The sequence below is a fragment of the Hypanus sabinus genome, chromosome 2 (assembly GCF_030144855.1).
Source record: "Hypanus sabinus isolate sHypSab1 chromosome 2, sHypSab1.hap1, whole genome shotgun sequence".
Classification (NCBI taxonomy): domain Eukaryota; kingdom Metazoa; phylum Chordata; class Chondrichthyes; order Myliobatiformes; family Dasyatidae; genus Hypanus; species Hypanus sabinus.
In genome coordinates, this window is record NC_082707.1 from 96,477,931 (window position 1) to 96,502,481 (window position 24,551).

The window sequence follows — 24,551 nt, forward strand, 5'->3', positions numbered from 1 at the left end:
CGGCCCGAAACATCGACAGTGCTTCTCCCTATAGATGCTGCCTGGTCTGCTGTGTTCCACCAGCATTTTGAGTGTGTAGCCAGAGAGAGATATCTTTTCTCTCCCTCTCTAGTCTGAAGTCACTTTAATACAGTATTTATGAATGAAAACAACCAATGAGATTGACAGGCTGTGTGTGATTTTCAGTCCGAATTGGAGCCGCTTGGTGCTGTCCGAGACTCTGCGATCGGCGGACAGAGCTGTGCAACATCCTCTCTTTCCCCCGTCTACTTCCGCCGCACTCCTGTCAACATGGCTGCCGCTCCCCAGCAGGAGCCCCTGGAGGAAGAATTAACCTGCACAGTTTGCTTGGAGGTTTTCACCGACCCTGTTATCCTCAGCTGCAGACACAGCTTCTGCCGAGCCTGCGTAGAGGAGGTGTGGAAGGAGCCTGACTCGGGCATTTACGCCTGTCCGCAGTGTCGAACAGGTTCCACGGTTCGGCCTGCCTTGGAGAAGAACTTCCAGCTGGCAAACATCGTGGATAGGTACATGGCTCTGGAGATCTCCAAGGACGCTGTTCCCTGCAGTTACTGCACTAAGAAGAAGCGCTCCGCCGTGAAGAGCTGCCCTCGGTGTCAAGTGTCGATGTGCTCCACGCATCATGAGTTACATAGCAACGCGATGCTGAAGAGTCACCCTCTCACAGATCCCACGGCAGACACGGCGATGGAAAAATGCACCGTACACCAGAAGCCGCTGGAGATCTACTGCAAGGACGACTCCGTCTGTGTCTGCACTTTCTGCGCTCTGCTAGGAAACCACAAAGGTCATGAAGTCATCAGAATCAGCGAAGCAGTGAGCGAGCTGAGAGTACGTGTACGCGAGTGAAAGTGTACTGCTTATTACTTCAGTATTGTCTTTTACAAATTGGAATGACCGTGTTTCTGGTGTTCTCTGTTAGAATAATTTGGAAGAACAGCAGGAGAAGCTCAGGGTCAGTGCCGATACTTCACAGGCTACTTTGAAAGATCTCCAGAAAGAGAAACAAGACGCCTTGGTGAGCAGATCGGTTGTTTTTGGGATTTAAAATTAAATTTCAAACTTGCATGCTGTTGGCATCTGACGGAGTCAGAAGGTTGTCAGTTTGAGCCTTTCTCTAGATGCTCAAGACCATGATCTCAAAATGGAGTAAGACTCTCTATTCTCTTCCAGATGGATGTAAGTATTCCCACCACAGTTTAGAATCAGAATGTGACGTGAAATGCAATACATAATCTAGCAGAGAGAGAGAGAAAAGGTAATAAGAAAAAAAAATAAAACATAATAAATAAGTAAATCAGTTGCATATATTGAATAGATTTTTAAAAATGTGTAAAAACAGAAATACTGTATATTAAAAAAATTAGGTAGTGTCCAAAACTTCAATGTCCATTTAGGAATCAGATGGCAGAGGGGAAGAAGCTGTTCCTGAATTGCCGAGTGTGTGCCTTCGGGCTTCTGTATCTCCTACCTGATGGTAACAGTGAGGAAAGGGCATGCCCTGGGTGCTGGAGGTCCTTAATAATGGACACTGCCTTTCTGAGACACCATTTCCTAAAGATTTCCTGGGTACTTTGTAGGCTAGTGCCCAAGATGGAGCTGACTAGATTAACCTTCTGCAGCTTCTTTCTGTCCTGTGCAGTAGCCCCTCCATACCAGATAGTGATGCAGCCTGTCAGAATGCTCTCCACGGTATAGCTGTAGAAGTTTTTGAGTGTATTTGTTGGCATGCCAAATCTCTTCAGGTTCCTAATAAAGTACAGCTGCTGTCTTTATGACTACATCAATATGTTGGGACCAGGTTAGATCCTCAGAGATCTTGACACCCAGGAACTTGAAACTGCTCACTCTCTCCATTTCTGATCCCTCTGTGAGGGTTGATATGTGTTCCTTCATCTTACCCTTCCTGAAGTCCACAATCAGCTCTTTCGTCTTACTGACATTGAGTGCAAGGTTGTTGCTGTGGCACCATTCCACTAGTTGGCATATCTCACTGCTGTGTGCTCTCTCGTCACCACCTGAGATTCTATCAACAATGGTTGTATCATCAGCAAATTTGTAAATGGTATTTGAACTATGCCTAGCCACACAGTCATGTGTATACAAAGAGTAGAGCAGTGCGCTAAGCACACACCCGAGGTGCACCGATGTTGTCAGTGAGGAGGATATGTTATCACCAATCTGTACAGAATGTGGTCTTCTGGTTAGGAAGTCAAGGATCCAGTTGCAGAGGGAGGTAGAGGCCCAGGTTCTGCAACTTCTCAATCAGGATTGTGGGAATGATGATATTAAATACTGAGCTATAGTCAATGAACAGCATCCTAACGTAGGTGTTTGTGTTGTCTAGGTGGTCTAAAGCCACATGAAGAGCCCTGGAGATTGCATCTACTGTTGACCTATTGTGACGATAGGGAAATTGCAATGGGTCCAGGTCCTTGCTGAGGCAGGAGTTCAGTCTACTTATAACTGACTTCTGAAAGCATTTCACCACTGTTGATGTGAGTGCTACCGGGCCATAGTCATGAAGGCAGCCCACATTATTCTTCTTTGGCACTGGTATAATTGTTGCCTTTTTGAAGCAAGTGGGAATTCCTGCCTGTAGCAGTGAGAGGTTGAAAATTTTTGTGAAGAATACTACACCATTTGAAATGTCAGCTGGCTTGGTGAGCTGTAACTCTGATTATCCAGCACACTCAGAAATTCAGTGATGTCTGACTTGCAGATCTTCCAGATTTTTGGATGTCATTTCTATTAGTAATCCCAACACACTATAAGTTGACTTTTTTTAAGCTCTTACATTTTACTGTATTTGAATAAGTTTCCAGAGGATCGGGTAAATTTAAAGGTAACACAGGAGCCAGGGCTCCAGTGAGTGGAATGAGAGTGTGGGAACCAGTGCCTCAGTACATGAGAAGGGAGTGCTGCAAATATAACCTGATAAACCTGTGAGGCTGAGATGGGGTCCAGAGTTGACCCCCCCAGTGAACTATGCTGCTAATGAGAGAGAGTGAAGAAGAGGGGGGAGGCATCCCATGCAGATGAGAGAGAGAGAGAGACATGATTTAGTATTATGGCTGCTTGGCTGATTGTTTACCTTTGCTCCAAGGACACTTTCTTTGCCTGCTTGCTAGGATTCTTGCTGAGACAGCAAGGCAGGACCAGGTGATGGATGGCCGGTGCCCTGCAAGGGGAGATAAAAAGCAGGTTTGCGAAGACACAAGCAGACACACCACGGGACACTGAAAGAGCGTTGTGCACCCACGTGAAGGTGGGGGTTTGAAGGATCGATTTGGGAAATCAATCAGAGGCTCACAGTGTGTGAAGGTGCGACCGGTGGGGACTTGTGTGTCCACCCTTGCCTGGGTGACCAGTCTACCACTGAAAAATGGTTGTACGGGGTCACAATCAATGACCATAACAGGACAGGAAGACAATGGGAAGATTGACGGCAATGGCATCATCCCTCTCCCCTCCCCCTCTCCAACGTTACACCAACAACTACCTTGACCTAAACTGAACTCTTCACCATTGTAAGACTATCCATTTACCCCTAGACTTTAAAAGAGCTTGGTTTTTGGTTCCTACTTCCATACTTCTGTGTATATCACTGCTAACCTGTTTCATATATTTGCATTTTATAGTACTGTATTACTTAGTTTACTAATAAACACTATTAACTACAGTAATACCAGACTCCAACGTGTATTCCATTTCTGCTGGTTCGGTAACCCGGTCACGGGGTACGTAAACCGAAATCCAAATCATCAGGATTTCCAAATCAACAGAATAGAGATTGTCAGAGTGTATTATAATATCTGTGGAGAGGAAAGAAAATAGGTTGTTCATTTGAAAAGCGAACTTTCACGTGAACTGGTGAAACTTAGTTTCTCCACAGATGCTGCCTGGTACGTTATTTACAACACTGTGTGTTCTTCTACAGTTGTGTGCTTTATGATGCTGCCTGATATGTTGTTTACAACACTGTGTGTTCTTCTACAGTTGTGTGCTTTATGATGCTGCCTGGTATGTTGTTTACAACACTGTGTGTTCTTCTACAGTTTTGTGCTTTATGATGATGGAATCTTTCTTCTGCATTTAATTCCACCATTTGGTTAGAATTAATGGAAAAGGTATTTATAGTGGGTTCTGGTCGTCTTGGGAAATTCAAAGGGCATTTGCTTCACTTTATTACTTCAGCCAGTTGATTCCTGGTATAGTGCAGTAAACAAGAGAACCGGTGTATGTACAGCAATAGTTCACAAACAGTAATGAGTTAATTACTGGATAATCTGCTTGGACATTGATTGAGAGAAATATTGGCCAGATCATTAGAGCATTTGCTTTAATCTGTAGTAATGTGTCCCCGTGAGAATATACCAGGACCAGTACAACATCCCCTCTCAACTAGGGGTGTAGGCCTGCAGTTAACTCCCCCACTGGAGCCAGTAAGTTACCAATACCATAATGAACTGTGAGTATGGGATCTCGATTGTGCAATCACTCATATTTCCTTTATGAAGGAATCCATGGAGAAGAAGAAAGCAAACATTGAGAAGAAGTACAAGGCACTCAGACAGCAGATTGAAGAAGAGGAGAGGGAAGCTTATGAACAGTTGAATAAGGAGCTGATTCGTGTAACGTCAGAGATTGATGGCAGGATCCTTACTCTCCAGAATTTGATGAAAGAATTTGAAGAATCTATTGCTCAGCTCAAAGATCTTTCAAAGAAGAATGAAGACATCCTGTTTATTGAGGTAGTGGGAAAATACTTTCCTGATTACAATTAAAGGGGACTAATTATGTTGGATTACTTTATTCCTCGTTAGCATATGTTTCCATTGTGTAGAATAGTGAATAGTTGTAATGCTAGCCCGATTCTCTAAACCTTGTGTGTAATTTTTATCTTCCAATTTATGTGTAAACTTTTCCTTATTAATAGTGGTGATTGATAACCAATTTATTTGTCTCAGCACTCAAGCAGTAGCCAGTTATGAGCTGAGGCAAGGTGAAGACAAAGTGACTACAGATGCTGGAACAACTCACAGGGACAATCAACATCTGTGGTGGCATAAGGTGTAAAGTGGAAATTTGGCATCAGAAGTGAGAGGGAACTGGAAGGACTGTCAGTATATCACAGTATGATGGGAGGGGGGAGAGGTAGGGGTGTTATTGGGACTGAGTCTGGTTGGTGATGGGTGGAGTCAGAAGGGCAAGTGACAGAAGGGCAAATGGGCAGATAGAAGCTATCTTCCTCAGCCCTCTGGCTTCTGTGCCGTCCAGCTGCCTATCTTCCTCAGCCCTCTGGCTTCTGTGCCCTCGAGCTGCCTATCTTCCTATCTTCCTCAGCCCTCTGGCTTCTGTGCCCTCGAGCTGCCTATCTTCCTATCTTCCTCAGCCCTCTGGCTTCTGTGCCCTCGAGCTGCCTATCTTCCTATCTTCCTCAGCCCTCTGGCTTCTGTGCCGTCAAGCTGCCTGTCTACGGTTGGATTCCTTACATTTAAGCAATAGGAAACCTGGAGCTCAAACTTGCAGCTCCCCAAACATATTGGATTTGGGATATAGGCTTACTATTGTCAACATGTACTGAGGTGCAGTTAGGGACTTTGGTTTGCATGCCATCTGTACAGATCATTTCATCACATCACTACATCACAGTCGTACAAGGGAAAAGCAATAACAAATGCAGATATAGTGTTACAGTTACATTGATCTCTTCTTCCTTTTAAATAGTCTGAGGAACAACATGTATTTGAACCCATGGTGGCTGTTTTGAAATCAAAACTGTGGCTTCATCATTGCCACAATAAATCTGTTTTGTTTTCTTTTCCAAGTCATTTCCTATACACTATGGAATCCTGTTCATACTCTACCACCACCCCCACTGTCTATCTCATTGCATTATGCTTAAAATCTCTGTACATCCTGTTTACAGACAACTGTCAAAGGAGGAGCTTATAGTGTTATAGTTTAAAATTCCTTTCTTTATCACTTTACTTCCTTAATAATGCCTTCTCCATCCCACTGCCATTAATGTTTGACATTCCTTTGAAGCACTTTGGCACCTTCTTTACGCTAGAGTATGTCATGGGTAAATGTATGCTGACTGACACTGTATATACTGTTTAAGCACTGATTGCCACACTTTAGTATGACTTTCCCTTTACATATTCTATTTGACTTGCATCTGTTTGGTGCACTCACCGCCGTGGCCTAGTCAGAGAACACCACTTTGATGGGCAGCATGATAGAGCAGTGATTAGCATAACACTCTTGCACTGCCAGTGACCCTGGCTTAATTCTGTAAGTAGTTTGTACCCTGTGGCATCGTGGCTTTCCTCCAGATGTTCCCGTTTCCCCACACCTTCCAAAGACGTTAATTTGTTAATTGGGACAGAAGGGCCTGTTATCGTGTTGCATCTTCAAATAATATAAAAACGTTATCTCTTTCTTGTTTCAGGAATTTAACTCTGTTGCTAAACGGTAAGTACAAATTAGTTTCATAATATTCAGTAACTGGATACTTATCACTAATTAATCTGCTATTTTGTGCAGGAATGTAGCATTTGATCCTGTGAAGTGTATCTCAGTGCTTATGACATGAATTTTATCCTGTCCTGTTTATTACTTATTGTAATGCCTGCATTGTTTTTTGCTCATTATGCAGTCCAGTGTAGGTCTGTAGTCTAGTGTAGCTTTTTTAATGTAGTTCAGTCTAGTTTTTTGTACTGTGTCATGTAACACCATGGTCCTGAAAAACATTGTCTCATTTTTCCTATGCACTGTACCAGCAGTTATGGTCAAAATGACAATAAAAATTGACTTGACTTGAATTTAATGACCCATAGCGGTTGTGGCAACTAACTTAGAGTTGACCAATTGTAAACCGCAGTTCTTTGCCATAAAGTCATCCTGTGTATAAATGCCTTTCTGTCAATGTTCTAGCAGCTTGATGAGATCACTCTGCAAAGCTCGCGTTGTCTAGTTGTTTGTGGTGTTTATATTTTGTAATGAACTGTGTTTTGAATGTGCTGTGGTAACAGGTAAAGGAGGTGACAGGAATTTGCTTAGTTCTCTACTGGTATCACTGTGTAATGGTGGGTGCAAAATAATATGTTTGATTCTCACCCATCTGACACCTTAAATATTCTTTGCTTTCACTACCTGCAATGGCTGCAGTAGATGCCATGTACAAAATGCACAGCAGATGCTCTCCTAGACTACGCTGACAACCTCTTCACAAACCCATGGCTTCTAACACCAAGGGCCGCATGCCAGCAGGTTTCCCTCCAAGTCACAAACCAACCATACTTAAAATTGTATTGAATATCAAAAAATCAACGAATGCTGGATATATGAAATGAGAACAGGAAATGTCAGAAAAGCTCTGTACGTCAGTCAGCATCCGTGCAAGGAAGTTACAGTAAAATTAATGATAAATGTTAAACTGCATTTGCTGTCTCTTCCTATAGATGTGCCTGACTTGCTGAGTTTTCCAAATGTTTTCTGTCACCATTTTGGAAATGTTTTACTGTTCCTTCAACATCTTATTCCTGGAACTCATTCATGGGAACACCTTAGTAGTTTGAGAAGCAGACTTCACCACTGACTTTTCAAGGGCATTTAGGGAGGGGTAATAGATGCTTGCCTTGGCAGAGCTGTCCACCGGTGGTATAGTGATATCTGCACCTGGACTTCAGAACAAGAGTCCTGGGTTCGAATCCAGCCAGCTGCTTGCACGCTTTCCATCTGTTCTGGGTCGAGTGTCAGCTAACAACTTGGCCTCATAAAAAAGACTAACGCTAAAGAAACAGAAAGGTTGCCGCCCAATGCATCAAACTAGGTATGGAGGGGAACTTAGCAGAGCTGTCCAAATCTTCGGGATTAATTATAAGCATTTGAAAGGCTGTAGTGTTCTTTGAGTTCCAGAGGCTGGCTTCACATTTTATATTCTAGGTGTTGACCCTTCTGTCTACAATACAAGGTTTGACATTTGTGTTCTGCTGCCTGTAACATAAGCAAAATGTAAGGTACTCATTCCTTATCCTAATGACTGATCCAGGCACAGCCATCTTTACCAAACAATAGTATTATGAAGCAGCATGGCATAGACGTAGACGTTATGCCAATCAGTCTCACAGACATTAAAATAGATACCCCAAGTTTAGTAAGAGAAATAGAATTATGTTTTTGGCTAACAATACAAAATATTGTTCACTTAAGATCTTGACAGACTCCTTTTCAAAAACTGTGAGGTATGCTACTTGTCACTGATGGCATTCAAGTGAAGCTAAGACTAGTTGAGATAGATTTGAGAAATTTGAGTGTCCAGTTTGCCAAAATACGTAACATTTTCTGGGATTAGTTCTGCATAGGAACCTCCTCAGTTTTTACGGAGATACAAGATCCTGCAGATGGTGGAGCCTGGAGCACCAAATACTGGATGAACTGAGCAGGTCAGGCAGCATCTGTAGAGGGAGATGGGCAGTCAATGCCTTGAGTTTGGACTGCTGAGTTCTACCAGTATAGTAGAAGGGGCTTGACCCAAAATGGTCATTGTTTAGATGCTGCCTGACTCACTGAGTCCCTCCTAGAGTTTGTTTTGTCCTTGGGATTTTATAACCAGCTTCAGATTGACAAATAATATTGTTGTGGCTTTATGGAAATGTTTGTTTTTTCTCTGAAATTGAGACAATTTTTAAATAAATCTTTGCATAGTGACACTCGGCCCACAATATTTGACTTGTTTTATCATTACAGCCACACTTCATGCAGTTTTTGCAACATTTATTTTCAGGTTCAAGGATGTCTTGCTGCCATTTATACCCACAGCTTACACATCAGGTGAGATGCAAATAATAGACCCAAAACCATGCCCAGATGAGGGACCTGAAGGGGTGAAGGACAGAGAAATGATGATCAAGCTGTGTAAGTACTCTACAAAAATCATTTATTTAAGCATCTTGCTGCAGGACATCATCTAGTTGATAAACTTTGCTTCCATTTGTCATAAATTTTGATTGCACTTCTTTGCCAATTTTGTCCATTTCCATTCAGATGTGCTGCTCCACAGTAGTAGCGCAGAAGGCAGCCACTGGAGACTTCTGCATTTTGCTCCATATAACCATATAACAATCACAGCACGGAAACAGGCCATCTCGGCCCTCCTAGTCCGTGCCGAACTCTTAATCTCACCTAGTCCAATCTACCCGCACTCAGCCCATAACCCTCCACTCCTTTCCTGTCCATATACCTATCCAATTTTACCTTAAATGACACAACTGAACTGGCCTCTACTACTTCTACAGGAAGCTCATTCCACACAGCTACCACTCTCTGAGTAAAGAAATACCCCCTCGTGTTTCCCTTAAATTTCTGCCCCCTAACTCTCAAATCATGTCCTCTCGTTTGAATCTCCCCTACTCTCAATGGAAACGGCCTGTTCACATCAACTCTATCTATCCCTCTCAAAATTTTAAATACCTCGATCAAATCCCCCCCCCCCCCCAACCTTCTACGCTCCAATGAATAGAGACCTAACTTGTTCAACCTTTCTCTGTAACTTAAGTGCTGAAACCCAGGTAACATCCTAGTAAATCTCTGCACTCTCTCTAATTTATTGATATCTTTCCTATAATTTGGTGACCAGAACTGTACACAATATTCCAAATTTGGCCTTACCAATGCCTTGTACAATTTTAACATTACATCCCAACTTCTGTATTCAATGCTATGATTTATAAAGGCCAGCGTTCCAAAAGCCTTCTTCACCACCCTATCTACATGAGACTCCACCTTCAGGGAACTATGCACTGTTATTCCTAGATCTCTCTGTTCCACTGCATTCCTCAATGCCCTACCATTTACCCTGTATGTTCTATTTGGATTATTCCTGCCAAAATGTAGAACCTCACACTTCTCAGCATTAATCTCCATCTGCCAACGTTCAACCCATTCTTCTAACCGGCATAAATCTCCCTGCAAGCTTTGAAAACCCACCTCATTATCCACAACACCTCCTACCTTAGTATCATCGGCATACTTACTAATCGAATTTACCACCCCATCATCCAGATCATTTATGTATATTACAAACAACATTGGGCCCAAAACAGATCCCTGAGGCACCCTGCTAGTCACCGGCCTCCATCCTGATAAGCAATTATCCACCACTACTCTCTGGCATCTCCCATCTACCCACTGTTGAATCCATTTTATTACTCCAGCATTATTACCTAACGACTGAACCTTCTTAACTAACCTTCCCTGTGGAACTTTGTCAAAGGCCTTGCTGAAGTCCATATAGACTACATCCACTGCCTTACCCTTGTCAACATTCCTCGTAACTTCTTCAAAAATTCAGTAAGGTTTGTCAAACATGACCTTCCACTCACAAATCCATGCTGGCTACTCCTAATCAGATCCTGTCTATCCAGATAATTATAAATGCTATCTCTAAGAATACTTTCCATTAATTTACCCACCACTGATGTCAAACTGACAGGTCTATAATTGCTAGGCTTACTTCTGGAACCCTTTTTAAACAATGGAACCACATGAGCAATACGCCAATCCTCTGGCACAATCCCTGTTTCTAATGACATCTGAAAGATCTCCGTCAGAGCTCCTGTTATCTCTACAGAAACTTCTCTCATGGTCCTGGGGAATATCCTGTCAGGACGCGGAGATTTATCCACTTTTAAATTTCTTAAAAGCGCCAGTACTTCCACTTCTTTAATTGTCATAGGTTCCATAACTTCCTTACTTGTTTCCCACACCTTACACAATTTAATATCCTTCTCCTTAGTGAATACCGAAGAGAAGAAATCATTCAAAATCTCTCCCATCTCCCACGGCTCCACACATAGCTGACCACCCTGATTCTCTAAGGGGCCAATTTTATCCAGTTTCCTTAATTTCTGTATGATGATAATGCAGCGTCATGTAGCACTGAAACAGGATTTTTGCTGGGCAAGATAACACATAGGGGCAGAATTAGGCCCATCAATAGGTGAAGACAGGGAAGCTCATGATGACTTAATCTGTGGGAAGTGCACTCAGTTGAAACTGCTTACAGACCAGATCAAAGGCATGGAAGAGTAGTGGAATATACTCGGGGTCATCCAAGACGCTGAGCTTATCATAGATGAGAATTTTAGTGAGGTGGTCACACCTAAGGTGCAGGCAACAGATCATCATCAATCTGTAACCTGCATCTGAGGAGTGTCGGCAGGCAGTGACTATTCTGCTCAATAGTATGTATTGTTGGGAGGTGGAGAAAATGATCGTTCAGAGTCCAGCAGCTCTAGCCAGGTCAGACATGACAGTGTTGTGGGGGGGAGGGGTGTAGGTTGTGGCAGCGATGGAGACTCCAGGATGCTGTGATGCTGCCCTGGTGCCAGCATCAAGGCTATCCGGCAGCAGGAAAGGACATTCTGAGAGCAGCCAAAAGTTGTGGTCAGTATACTTAGGCAGGAGCAGGAATGAGGTCCTGTAGCTCGATAAGTTAAAGAACAGGACTCCCAGGGTTGTAACCTCAGGATTACTACCTGTGCCACATAATGATGAGGTGAGAAATACTGTAGAATTATAGCACAGTTCAATACATGGCTGAGGGTCTGGTGCAAGAGGGAGGATTTGTTGGGCTTTCTTCCAGGGTAGCAGAAAACTGTGCCAACAAGATGCTCTACAGCTGAACTGGAGGGAAACCTATATTCCCACTGAAAGGTTTGCTAGTGCTACCTGGGAGGGCTAAAAATAGAGTGGCGGGGGATGGGAATCGCAGCAGCAGGTAGTAGTATTAAGGGCAAGAACGATGATGTGACAAGGAAGACTGGAGAAGGACAGTAAGGGACTTGGTGGGACTGGGGAACTAAAATGTGTTTGTTTCAACGGCGGAGTAAATTGGGTAAGGGGGATAAATTTGGTTCAGTGCATGGAATTACGATGTTGTTGCCATTACAGAAACCTGGTTGTGTGAGGGACAGGACAGGTAGCTCAATGTTCCTGGGTTTCCTTGTTTTAGACGTGATAGAACGTGGAGTAAAAGATGGAGGGGTTGACTACTGATAAGGAACAATGTCACAGCAGTACTAAGGGAAGACATACTGGAGAACTTGTCCACAGGCAATTTGGGTGAAGCTTAGAAATAGTATAGGGGCAGTAATACTGATGTGTTGAAACAGGCCTCCCCAGTGGCCATGGAGAGGTGGAGAAGCAAATATTTCCCATATCTGTTTTCTATACTCCTATTGTAGGGGACCGTAGGACCAGAGGGCACAGCCTCAGAATAAAAGGATGTCCCTGTAGGATAGAGATGAAGGGGAATTTCTTTAGCTAGAGAGTGGTGAATCTGTACAATTTCATTGCCACAGACGGCTGTGGAGGCAAGTCATTGGGTATATTTAAAGTGGAGGTTCATAGATTCTTAATCAGTAAGGGCATCAAGGGTATGGGATGGACACAGACTCCATGTCGACAGCACTAGAAGTCAGGATTGAACGCTGGTCACTGGAGATGTACAGCTCCGCTGGCTGTACCGTTGTGCTGCCCTGTCCCTGGTACCCATGGAGAAGTGGACTAGGAACAGCAACTTGTACATAAATCAGTGTCTGAGTAGTGGGAGGCATTAAAGAAAGATATTGAAGGTGTTAAGAGTAAGCATGTTTCCACAGAGGGTCAGAGCTCTGATGCATAGAGAAAAAGGCAACGAAAGGAAGTGCATGTCAGACAGAAGGCCTGGATTAACATCAAAAGCATGAGAGTGCAGTGAAAAGGAGAATGTAGAATGCAAACCAAGGAAATGACCAACATACTAGTCAGTAAAATTTCATAAAATGAAAGCAATTTAGAAGTATATTAAAGAGCAAGAGGACAACTAAGGAAAAAGTGGACCAAAAAGGTAACCAGATTGTGAAGTCAGAGGATGTGGATAAGATTCTCGATGAATATGTTGGGCCTGTTTTTGACAAGAGAATGGGATGATAGCAGTGTTGTATAAGATGAATGGCTAAACTAAAGTGGGAACCCAAAGGTGGTAAAGAAGGAAATTGTAGAGGCTCTGACAACAATTCTTCAGTTCCTTCTGACTAGAGGAATGGTACTAGAGTACTGGATGACTGCAAATGCTGCAAAAGACAGGTGGAGATTACAGGCCAGTTAGTTTAACTTCTAGTAGCTGTTACGTACCCTGTAACGGGTTAAAAAGGACCCACAGAAATGGACACACCTGGAGTCAGTCTCCCATTATAATCACTATTTTATTAGTAACTATGTGATAAGGTAATATAAAACAAGATAAGGTAAACAGCTTAGCAGAGTATATGCATATTTAAGTGAGTAAATAAAGTTCTGAAGCTTCTCCCAGCTCAGGTGATTAGATGATGCAGTCTTACGGTGGAATGGTAAATAGTCAGTTCAGTTCTGGAATTTGAATTGAGTAGAGTTGGAGAGAGAGAGGGAGTTGTTTTGTCTTCCTAGTACCAATGCCGTTGATCCTCCATGCCATCCTCCTGCTCCTGAAACTTAAAGTAACCGACTTATGACCACAAAAAGAGGATGCCATTTTCACGTGGTACCACTATCAACCCAGGCAAGGGTTAAACATACCGATAGCTTTCCACTGGTCGTCCCTTTGTCCACACTGTGAGCAAAAACCCCACCTTTGTTGTGGGCACACAAAGCTCAACCAGTGTCTTCCTTGGTGTCTGGCATGTCTAATTACAAAGCCAGCTGACCTTGTATATATGCCACAAGTGATGAACACCAGCTGTCCACCATATGGTTCTGCCTTTCAGTTTCCAAGGCAACTCACAGACTTTTTGTTGCTCTCTCTCCCTGAAATAGCACACATGCTGTCCACTCCCTCTCTCTCTTTTTAAAGGAACAGTCCACTTTGGATAATCCTTCAGATCTTGTCACATGACCAAATTATTATAATCCATGGTGATTTAGTGACACTTCTTGGCACTAAACTAGGTGGGATTGTATATTGTGAGGAGGATACAGAGAGGCTTTGAGTTGAGCCAGTGTGTAGGTATATGCTAGCCGCAATACAAGGGAGATTAAAGGAAAGGCAGGCTATCATTTAAATGGTGATAAATTGGAAAATGTTGATGTTCAACAGGATTTGGCTGTCCTATAAGCCCTTCACTGAAAGCCAACATGCAGATGCAGCAAGTGGACAAGACAAATGGTGTGCAATGTACACAAGTGTTGGAGGAACTCAACAAAGTCAGGCAGCATAGATGGTGCCTGTTTGTTGTGTTCCTCCAGCATTTTGTGCATGTTGCTCAAGATTTTCAGCATTTCCAGAACTCCTTCACCGAGTACAGGAACCAGGATGTCTGGCTCTATTATATGGTCTTAATGAGATGATACAAGATACTGTGTACAATTTTCAGCAAAGGATGTAATTGCCATTGAAGAAGTGCAGCAAGATTCATCAGATTAGCTGTTGGAAAGGTAGGATCTTTTGAGGACAGTTTGGGCTAACTAGCTATGTATTTGTCAGTGTTTAGGAAAAGAAAAGGAGATCTGCAGAATTCTGACGGCAGAAACTAGAGGGCACAGGTTTAAGGTAAGAGAGGTCATGTATAAAGGGGACAAGGGGCAGCATTTTCACAGTGGGTGGTGGGTAATGGGAAACAAGCTGCCAGAAGAAGTGGCGGAGATGGGTACAATTACAATATTTGGACAGATGCATGGGTAAGAAAGGTTTAGAGAGATCTGTCCCAAACACAAACAAATGGAACTAGCTTTGGCAGGCAGTTTGGTCGGCATGGAGAAGTTTGGCTGAAGGGCCTAATTTCATGCTATACCACTCTATTGAGGATGATGCTAACTTCTCCTTTCATTCACAGATGGACATACACCAACTCTGGATCCAGACACAGCCAATCCCTACCTTGTCCTAACAGACAATAACAGAACAGTGTCTGCGTCGAGCCAGATACAGTTGCTTCAGAGAAGTGCACAAAGATTTGATCGATGGCCTCAAGTGCTCGGTACTGAGTGTGTGAGCTGTGGCCGATCCTATTGGGAGGTAGAGATCAGGGAGGGAGGTGGAGCCTGGAGCGTTGGAGTTTGCTACACAAGCATTAACAGAAACGGGGAGGGAAATAATTGCCTACTGGGATTTAACAACAAATCCTGGTGCATCCATTCTGGGCCATATGTTCTTTCAAGCCTACACAACGGGAAAAGGATTGCAGAGTTTCCTGGAAAACCCTCCACGGTGGGAGTTTTTGTGGATTTTGAAGATGGAGTTATCTCCTTTTACAGTGTGTTGGGCAGTAAAATTACCTTGTTGTACACCTTCCACGGAACATTCTCTGAACCTCTCTGCCCAGCACTGCGGCTTCGAACTGGTGTCACTCTGTCCTTGTCTGCCCTGAAGTAATTTGTGTCAGGGCTACTGTGTAACTTAAATGTACTGTATATCCCACCATATCATTACTTCCTCCAAAAAAAATCTGCAAAACGCCAAGTTTCATCTCAAAGATCCAAACCTTCTGACCTTGTAGCTTTCTCTGTCTGGGACACAGACCATTACAGCCAGGTGCAGCTTGAAGAACTTGTCAACACAAGAGCTTTGGGTCTTTGAAATCCATCTGTACTCTTGAGCTGTATTTCAGTCAGTGCTTTTAAAAGTCAATTTCTTGTGGAAGGATCTTCATTCTCATCACCATAGTTTCACCAAGCAGTACTTTTCAACTGAAACATTTGCACTACACAGTTGGTCACATTCTTGTTGGCTGCCTCTGCTTGTTAAGATCTAAAGTTGAACTGTGTGTAGCTGAAGAAGTTTTTCCAATTTCAATACTTCTCTGTGATACCCTTATCTGTTGGTTGAGCAGGTTTAAATACAGTATAATTGTATCTTTGAAGGGGAGGCCTGAGTGTGGTGGTTAGTTCCAGTGATATGTGGCCTGTCTTTATTAAAGAAACAGGTTAGTATCTAAGAAATGTCTTCATTTGGTTTGTATCTCAGTATTTCACTTCATATTTTGCATTGTATGTTATTGGTCAAGCAAATTAAATGATTCATTTGCTATTGTTTGTAGATTGCAGGCAGGCAGGGGAATGAGACAGGATCTCTTCAGTATCTGGAACAATCACATTTATTCTGTCTGTCCCATTTATTAGTCATTTTAAAAGGAAAGTAATTAATCAGATATGTTGTTATGGTCAGTTATTTGCTGGTTACTTTCGCTTCTGTATTATTTCTTTGAAATTTGATTAGTGCTTTCACCCCAGTCCAGATGGCTAAATTTCATTGCATATTTGTGTTTTATCTCAAATACAAAATAATCACAGAAAAGGCGGCTACACCATAGGCTGCATCTATAAAGGAATATTTCAGATCATATTAAATTTGTTTATTAAAACTTTTTTCTAGAATAAAAGTAATTTTGCTTTCATTTGTGAATGACGAAGTGAATTTCCTGTCTTGCTGATGACTCCTGCCCTTTCTATAACAGCAGATGTAAACGCACCAACAGACACAATGTAAAGACATTTGTATGGGAGTCTCATTACTCAGAACCTGGCTTCACATTTAGAGTGATTACTATTTATTTCTTGAATGTATTGATTGTGAAAATGGATAAGAAAGTAAAACCTTGTGCTCTTGTGAAATCTTAATTCAAGCAATGTGAGAACGTCCCACAAAGGTTAAGATAAAGAAACATTTAAACTGAGTTATATTGTCTACAGCATAGAAAGATGCCATAAAATCTAAATGGTTGATACCATCACTAATATGTTTACATGAGATTCCTGTCTATCTAGCTACTGTTTCTTTCCCTTCCACATACCCACCCTTAAATTTCCTCTTGCGTTTTAAACGTGACTTGTTACAGTGAGCTACACATTTCAACCTTTCTACCTGAAGATGTTTTTCCTGGTTTCTCCATTTAGTTTGTACAATTTCTTCATTTTCACCTTGACTTTCCCTTCTTTCTACTTCCTCTTTCAAGTAGTTCAAAACCTTGATTAGAACTTTTCGCAGTCTTTTAACCTTGTAATTATATCCTCTCAATCCTGATGCTGTCTCAAAATCTAATGCTTTTAATAATATGGTGCTTAGGAATGTCTGCAATTTACCAGATATACTCTAAACAAGCTTTGAAACAGTTTTTACCTCTAGAAGCAATACCTGGTTTGTATTTTTTTCAAATCTTGTAGCTATATTTAGTAATTTGTGAATACTTACTCTATCCATTCTTATAATACATTCAGTTATCAACTATCTCGTCAACATAACTGCCTTTTACTACCAGATTACCCCAATCAAAACAAAAGTAAGCAGTAGTGCACTACTGGGTCAAGTTGGGACACATTGATAGTATATTTAATGTCAGACCTTGCCAAATGAGGTAAGTAATACTTTGTAAAGTCGCCTTTTTCTCCATTTTTATTCCTTCTTAGCTCTTCTTCCTGTCCACTGATCTAAGAATTGGGATGGTACAAGAAGTGGAAATAAGTTAATAAGCACTTATTAAATGCAGGATTGTACCTTCTATATATCCTATATTTGTGTCTGGACAAGATCTTTTGTTGAATTGTTAGCTTAATAAAAGAAAAGGCAAGTTTTGATTTTGTCTGGACAAATCTGCATGAAGTTGATCCTTGGCTTTTGCAAGAATATTTTGTAAGGTTCTTCTGACTAGAATTATTAGATAAGTAGACCTCATGGCTCCCTCTCTAGTTCTTATCATCTTGACAAGCATGCATATGTAATTCTTTCTTCTATGTATTTCTTGAAAGGTGTGTACCAAATCTTGCTGCTCTCTGGGCCTGAACTGACTTTAGACATACTTTATTGATCCCGAGGGAAATTGGGTTTCGTTCCAGTCGCACCAACCAAGAATAGTGTAGAGATATAGCAATATTAAACCATAAATAATTAAATAATAATAAGTTAATCATGCAAAGTGGAAATAAGTCCAGGACCAGCCTATTGGCTCAGGGTGTCTGACACTCCGAGGGAGGAATTGTAAAGTTTGATGGCCACAGGTAGGAATGACTTCCTATGACTCTCAGTGTTACATCTCGGTGGAATGAGTCTCTGGCTGAATGTACTCCTGTGCCTAACCAGTACATTTTGGAGTGGATGGGAGTCATTGTCCAAGATGGCATGAAACTTAGATAACATCCTCTTTTCAGACACCACAGTCTGAGAGGTTCCACCCCCACAACATCACTGGCCTTACGAATGGTTTGTTGATTCTGTTGGTGTCTGCTACCCTCAGCCTGCTGCCCCGGCACACAACAGCAAACATGATAGCACTGGCCACCACAGCCTCGTAGAACATCCTCAGCATCGTCCGGCAGATGTTAAAGGACCTCAGTCTCCTCAGGAAGTAGAGACAGCTCTGATGCTTCTTGTAGACAGCCTCAGTGTTCTTTGACCAGTCCAGTTTATTGTAAATTCGTATCCCCAAGTATTTGTAATCCTCCACCATGTCCACACTGACCTCTTGGATGGAAACAGGGGTCACTGGTGCCTTAGCCCTCCTCAGGTCCACCACCAGCTCCTTAGTCTTTTTCACATTAAGCTGCAGATGATTCTGCTCACACAATGTGACAAAGTTTCCCACCGTCGCCCTGTACTCAGCCTCATCTCCTTAGCTGATGCATCAGAAAATTTCTGAAGATGGCAAGACTCTGTGCAGTAGTTGAAGTCCGAGGTGTAGATGGTGAAGAGAAAGGGAGTTAGTCCCATGTGGAGCCCCAGTGCTGCTGACCACTCTGTCTGACACACAGTATTGCAAGCGCACGTACTGTGGTCTGCCAGTCAGGTAATCAATAATCCATGACACCAGGGAAGAATCCACCTGCATCACTGTCAGCTTCTCACCCACCAGAGCAGGGCGGATGGTGCTGAACGCACTGGAGAAGTCAAAAAATATGACCCTCACAGTGCTCACTGGCTTGTCCAGGTGGGCGTAGACACGGTTCAGCAGGTAGATGATGGCATCTTCAACACCTAGTTGGGGCTATTAGGCGAACTGGAGGGGGTGTAAGTGTGGCCTAACCATAGGCCGGAGCTGCTCTAGAACAAGTCTCTCCAGGGTCTTCATGATGTGGGAGGTCAATGCCACCGGTCTGTAGTCATTGGAACCACTGGGGCACGGCGTCTTCGGTACAGGAACGAGGCAGGACTTCTTCCACAGCACAGGAACCCTCTGGAAACTCAGGCTCAGGTTGAAGACATGGTGAAGTACTCCACAAAGCTGGGGGACACAGGCTTTGAGCACCCTGGGGCTGACACCATCTGGGCCTGCAGCCTTGCTTGGGTGGAGATGTTTCAGCTGTCTTCTCACCTGTTCAGCTGTGAAGCCCACCATGGTGGTTTCAGGTGTGGGAGGGGTGTAGTCACGAGAGCAGGGTGGGGGGCTGTGAGGAGGGGTAGGAGGGGAGAGTGGAGTATGTGTTGGTTGGAGGCCGACAACAGATGAATTATGTGGGGGATGGGCAGGGGCCACAGTGTCAAATCTGTTGAAGAACAGGTTAAGTTCATTGGCCCTGTCCACACTGCCTTCAGCTCCTCTGTTGTGGGTTTGTCGGAACCCAGTGATGGTCCTCATCCCACTCCAGACCTCTCTCATGTTGTTCTGCTGGAGTTTCCACTCAAGCATCCTCCTATACCTGTCTTTAGCCTCCCTGATCTTAGTTTTCAGGTCCCTCTGTATCGTCCTCAGCTCCTCCCTATTTCCATCTCTAAACGCCCTCTTTTTAGCATTCAGGATGTCCTTAATATCCTTTGTTACCCATTGTCCATTTGTTGTGCATTTTCATACCACCAAAATGCAGGAATTTATTATTTCATCAGCACAACCACGTGATGAAGACATGACTTGGTCGAATTAGCCTATTAGTTCTTGTAACCTGTTTTCCAATCAAAGCATCACAGTCACGAATGGGTCACTGAGCAGTTGAGGCACGGTGTGAACTTGGAAGCTGACAGTTTGGTCTATTTGTTTGCCTTTTGCAGCTTGAAGCTTGCACCAAAATCTGACTTTGATGATTCTAATGTAGTCCAGCTGAGACCATCAAAACCGCAGAGACAGAATTGATCCAAGACGCTCTCCGTCTTATAATAAGGAAACCATGTTGTGCTTATTTAGTCACTGGAGAAAATTACTGGTAAATACAAAAGCAGTTGCTTTATTGGACAAAACAAGGTACACCAGGCATCATATGGAGAGGGGAAGGGAGCACCAGAGGAGAACAGGCAGAGTGATGGGCAGAGAGAGAAAAAAAGGGGTAAAAACTAAATATATCGGGGATGGGGTAAGAAGGGGAGGAGGGGTATTAACGGAAATTCGAGAAATCAATGTTCATGCCATCAGGTTGGAGGCTACCCAGCCGGTATATAAGGTGTTGTTTCTCCAACCTGAGTGTGGCTTCATCTTGACAGTAGAGGAGGCCATGGATAGACATATCAGAATGGGAATAGGACGTGGAATTAAAATGTGTGGCCACTGGGAGATCCTGCTTTCTCTGGAGGACAGAGCGTAGGTGTTCAGCGAAACGGTCTCCCAGTCTGCGTCGGGTCTCGCCAATATATAAAAGGCCACACCGGGAGCACCGGACGCAGTATACCACACCAGCCGACTCACAGGTGAAGTGTCGCCTCACCTGGAAGGACTGTCTGGGGCCCTGAATGGTGGTGAGGGAGGAAGTGTAAGGGCAGGTGTAGCACTTGTTCCGTTTACAAAGATAAGTTACAGGAGGGAGATCGGTGGGGGAACGAATGGACAAAGGAGTCGTGTAGGGAGCGATCCCTGCAGAAGTGGGGGGGGGGGAGGGAAAGATGTGCTTGCTGGTGGGACCCCGTTGGAGGTGACAAAATGCTCTGTTCTCCCCGAGGGCGAAGGGTCAAGGGCTATTAGCTCGGATTATCAGGGTTCTCGACCGGACTGTGCCTGAGCACAGTGGGTGCCGTCCTGACAAATATATCCGAGTAAAAAACCTCTCCCTGAAACATCCCCACACTAGGCAACAATGGCGGGTACCAGCTTAAAACCGCGGAGTACGTACTCGGCAATCTGTCACTTCTGAGCACCCGAACTCACGATGTCTGCTGTATGCCCATGAATCTGTTATGTGTATTCCAAAATGCAGCCCCCGGAACGAGTATGCATGCCACCCCCCCCCCCCCCCACTGGTGTCTCGAACCCTCATTAACAACCCTTCGCAACTGTTGGCTCCGTCTCACCAAATTAACACACGAAGTTCCGTCTCTTACACAAGCACACTGCTGTTATATCTACCAGTTCAGCTCTCCGTGCTCGTGATACCTCGAGTTCCCGTGTACCACCGACCCGAGCAGATCCAAGGGCGAGCGCTAATTTTAAAAAATACTCACCCACTTAGACCGCTGACATGGCTGGCCACACGATGGTGTCCCACTCCCGACACCGGGAGTATGTCACCGGAGAGCTGCTAGCAGATACAAAGCAAGTTCTTTATTCGACAAAACACGGTACAGCAGGCATCACGTAGAGAAGCTTTCGGTCGCAAGGTCTCGCTGGCCCATATTTTACGTACTAAACATAAAGGGACAATTCCATATTTACAGTGTATCTACAATGCTTTCTTTGAAACTACGCACACATTTCATATCTCCCGATTCGCATCCACACCAACACATCCAAGCGAATTTTAATCAACATTGTCTGGTCTGGAATTCACGGGTTTTAGGGACCTATTCTTCAGAGGGGCCCTCCAATTTAAATCCACAATACATATTCAGACGTGAAGACTGGTAGCCAAAGTAATTTGCTAAATGTTAATGTGCTAACCAAACTAATCGCTCTAACAACCATATATCCCTAGTTTTCTCTTAATGTTGTTGAAATGCAATTGGTTTCTGACCAAAATACTTGTATTTGAGTAGAGACTCTCGCAGCATCCGACTGTGCATTCGCTGAAGTACAGTGCTGAAGGACATTGCAATATATGCCATGCACTAGGCAATTGAGCAAGGCTGGGACCCACAGCCAAAAATAAAGTGGCTATTTAAACAATGTTGGTGATCACACTTGGAGATAAATATTGCCTCCGACAACAGAATCCCTCTGCCCTTCAGATGATATATATATATATATATATATATATATATATATATATATTGCTATTTAACTCTCTGAACAACTGTCCGAGGCTTTTTCTCAGACCGAAAGGGCGAGCACGAGAGCGCACAGTTTTAAGCTGCTTGGAAGGAGGTACAGAGGAGATGTCAGGGGTAAGTTTTTTTCCCTCAGAGAGTGGTGAGAGCGTGGAATGGGCTGCCGACGACGGTGGTGGAGGGTCTTTTAAGAGACTCCTGGATAGGTACATGGAACTTAGAAAAATAGAGGGTAACCCTAGGTAGTTCTAAGGAGAGGACATGCTCGGCACAGCTTTGTGGGCCGAAGGGCCTGTATTGCGCTGTAGGTTTTCTGTCTTTCTAATATCAGTCGCGTCGAGTATGATGAGGGATTGTCTAATGTGGGTCCTCGGCTGGCTGTGGAGGTCAATCCGGGATCCCTAGAACCGGAACGTTAGGGTGGATTCCCCGAATAGAGAAAGCCTGTGCGTGACCTTGTTTAAGGTGGCGAGGCTGATGCACGGGCAGCCACCTTGACAGACAGGGGTCAGGGTCCAGGGTCCACGGTCCATTGGCCTGGAATGCAAGACTTCCTCCGCATTCACTGCCCCGAGCTTGAACGCAAAACGATCGAATGCGGACCGTTCTATTTTCCAGGAGAGTTTGTCCCTGTAATCCTAACCGCAGTTTTCATCCCACCAGTAGCCAATAATAGTCCAGTGCTTGAGAGACTGATGCCGTCGCCAAACAAGACGCATTTGGTCCATTCCGATGCATTTCGTGTCATGATTGGGGATTTCAATCCCCTGCTCTACTCGCTTTACATTTATGACCGTGAGGCTAAGCACAGCTCCAAGTCCATATTTGAGTTTGCTGAGGCCATCATTGTCGTTGGCTGAATGAAAGGCGGTGAAGTATCAGTATACTGTACAGGAGGGAGAATGAAGATCTGGTTGAGTGGTACAACAACAACCTCTCCTTCATTGTCAGCAAGACTAAGGAGCTGATTATAGACTTCAGGAGGAGGAAACCACAGGCCCATGAGCCAGTCCGCTCTGGAGGATCAGAGGTGGAGACTTTAAGTTCCTCAGTGCTATCATTTCTGAGGACCTGTCCTGGGTCCAGCATGTAAGTGCGATTACTAAGAACGGCGCCACTTTTACTTCCTTAGGAACCATCTTACCGGCACGGGTGATCGTAGGGCGGGGGTCGGCAACCCGCGGCTCCAGAGCCACATGTGGCTCTTTTACGTCTGTGCTGTGGCTCCCTGTTGCTTTGGGAAATAATTGATTGTGGCGACCCTTTTCCTGGCACATCCGAACCGACTCACAATAAGATAGCCTACGGGGGTTTGCGAGCACAGAGCTTTGGAGCCTCTGCGCCATTGGGGGGGGGGGCAGGTTGAGGGAGGCTTAAAAGTGAGGCTGAAGATTTCGAATAAAGTTTTTTCCTTCGACTGCAGTTACCGACTCCGTGTCGTAATTTTAGCGCTGCGTGTAGCACACCGCTACATGGTCAGTATTTAATTAAAATGTATTTTATGTTAGTTTGTTAGTTTTTGAAATGTAAATCTAAATTTGAAGATTATGGTGATCTTGTACAATCTAAATAAGACGTTGTGGCGACTCATTTCCTGACACATCCGAACCGGCTCACAATTAGCCAGCGTTCAGGCTAAGGGAGATAGCCTACGGGGGTTTGTGAGTACGTGTCTTTTGCAGCATCCGCGCCCATGGGGAACGGGTTGAGGGAGGCTTAAAAGCAAGGCTGTTTAGTTCGAATAAAGCTATCTTTGACTGCAGTTTACTGACTGCGTGTAGCAACCGCTACAACGTGTTTTTATCGCTGGCTGTCCAGAGGGGAGGTGCTGAAACGCTTTGTCGCGCGTCTGGAAGAAGTGAAAACTTCCCTGGGCAGCAAAGGGCTCAGCTTTCCTGAGCTGGAACAGCCAGAGTGGCTGGAAAAGCTACACTTCATGGTAGACATGACAGCGCACCTGAACACGCTGAACACAGCTCTTCAACGGGGTAAGGACGTACAGCCCTGCACATGTTGGAGGATGTTTTGGCATTCGAGCGCAAGTTGACGTTGCTTGCCAGAGATTTACAGAAAGGCACATTGTCTCACTTCCCCAATTTGAGAGAGTTCAAACAATGTCACGACATGATAAATTCGGAGTATTTACATTCTGCAATCATCGCAATGCAAACATCATTTGGGAAACGCTTCTGTGAGTTCAGAGAGGAAAAAAACACATTATCCTTCCCGGTCACTCCCCTAAGCATCGATCCATCCCTACTGAATACGACTGCATTGTCAGGTGTGAGTCAACCTGAACAAGTATGATAAATATTTTAATTGCGTATTATTTTACGTATATTCATATGTTTTCATTGTTCAGTGAAATAGTCCTTTTATTTTTCAGGTTGACAGC

At 43.9% G+C, this 24,551-nt stretch overlaps 1 protein-coding gene across 1 annotated transcript; it reads left to right on the forward strand.

Annotated features, from left to right (window-relative positions):
* On the forward strand, positions 1 to 16,439 carry LOC132381424 (E3 ubiquitin-protein ligase TRIM11-like). The gene is made up of 6 exons (XM_059950825.1): positions 1 to 852; positions 944 to 1,039; positions 4,542 to 4,775; positions 6,479 to 6,501; positions 8,816 to 8,946; positions 14,880 to 16,439. The coding sequence occupies exons 1-6, from the start codon at positions 292 to 294 to the stop codon at positions 15,416 to 15,418; spliced, it is 1,584 nt and encodes a 527-aa protein (XP_059806808.1). The 5' UTR covers positions 1 to 291; the 3' UTR covers positions 15,419 to 16,439.
* Positions 16,440 to 24,551: the final 8,112 nt, after the last annotated feature.

Coding starts and splice junctions, on each gene's coding strand:
- LOC132381424 (XM_059950825.1), top strand. CDS start 292: ATGGCTGCCGCTCCCCAGCAGGAGCCCCTGGAGGAAGAATTAACCTGC. Junction 1,040..4,541: donor AAGAGAAACAAGACGCCTTG/GTGAGCAGATCG, acceptor TCCTTTATGAAG/GAATCCATGGAGAAGAAGAA. Junction 8,947..14,879: donor AGAAATGATGATCAAGCTGT/GTAAGTACTCTA, acceptor TTTCATTCACAG/ATGGACATACACCAACTCTG.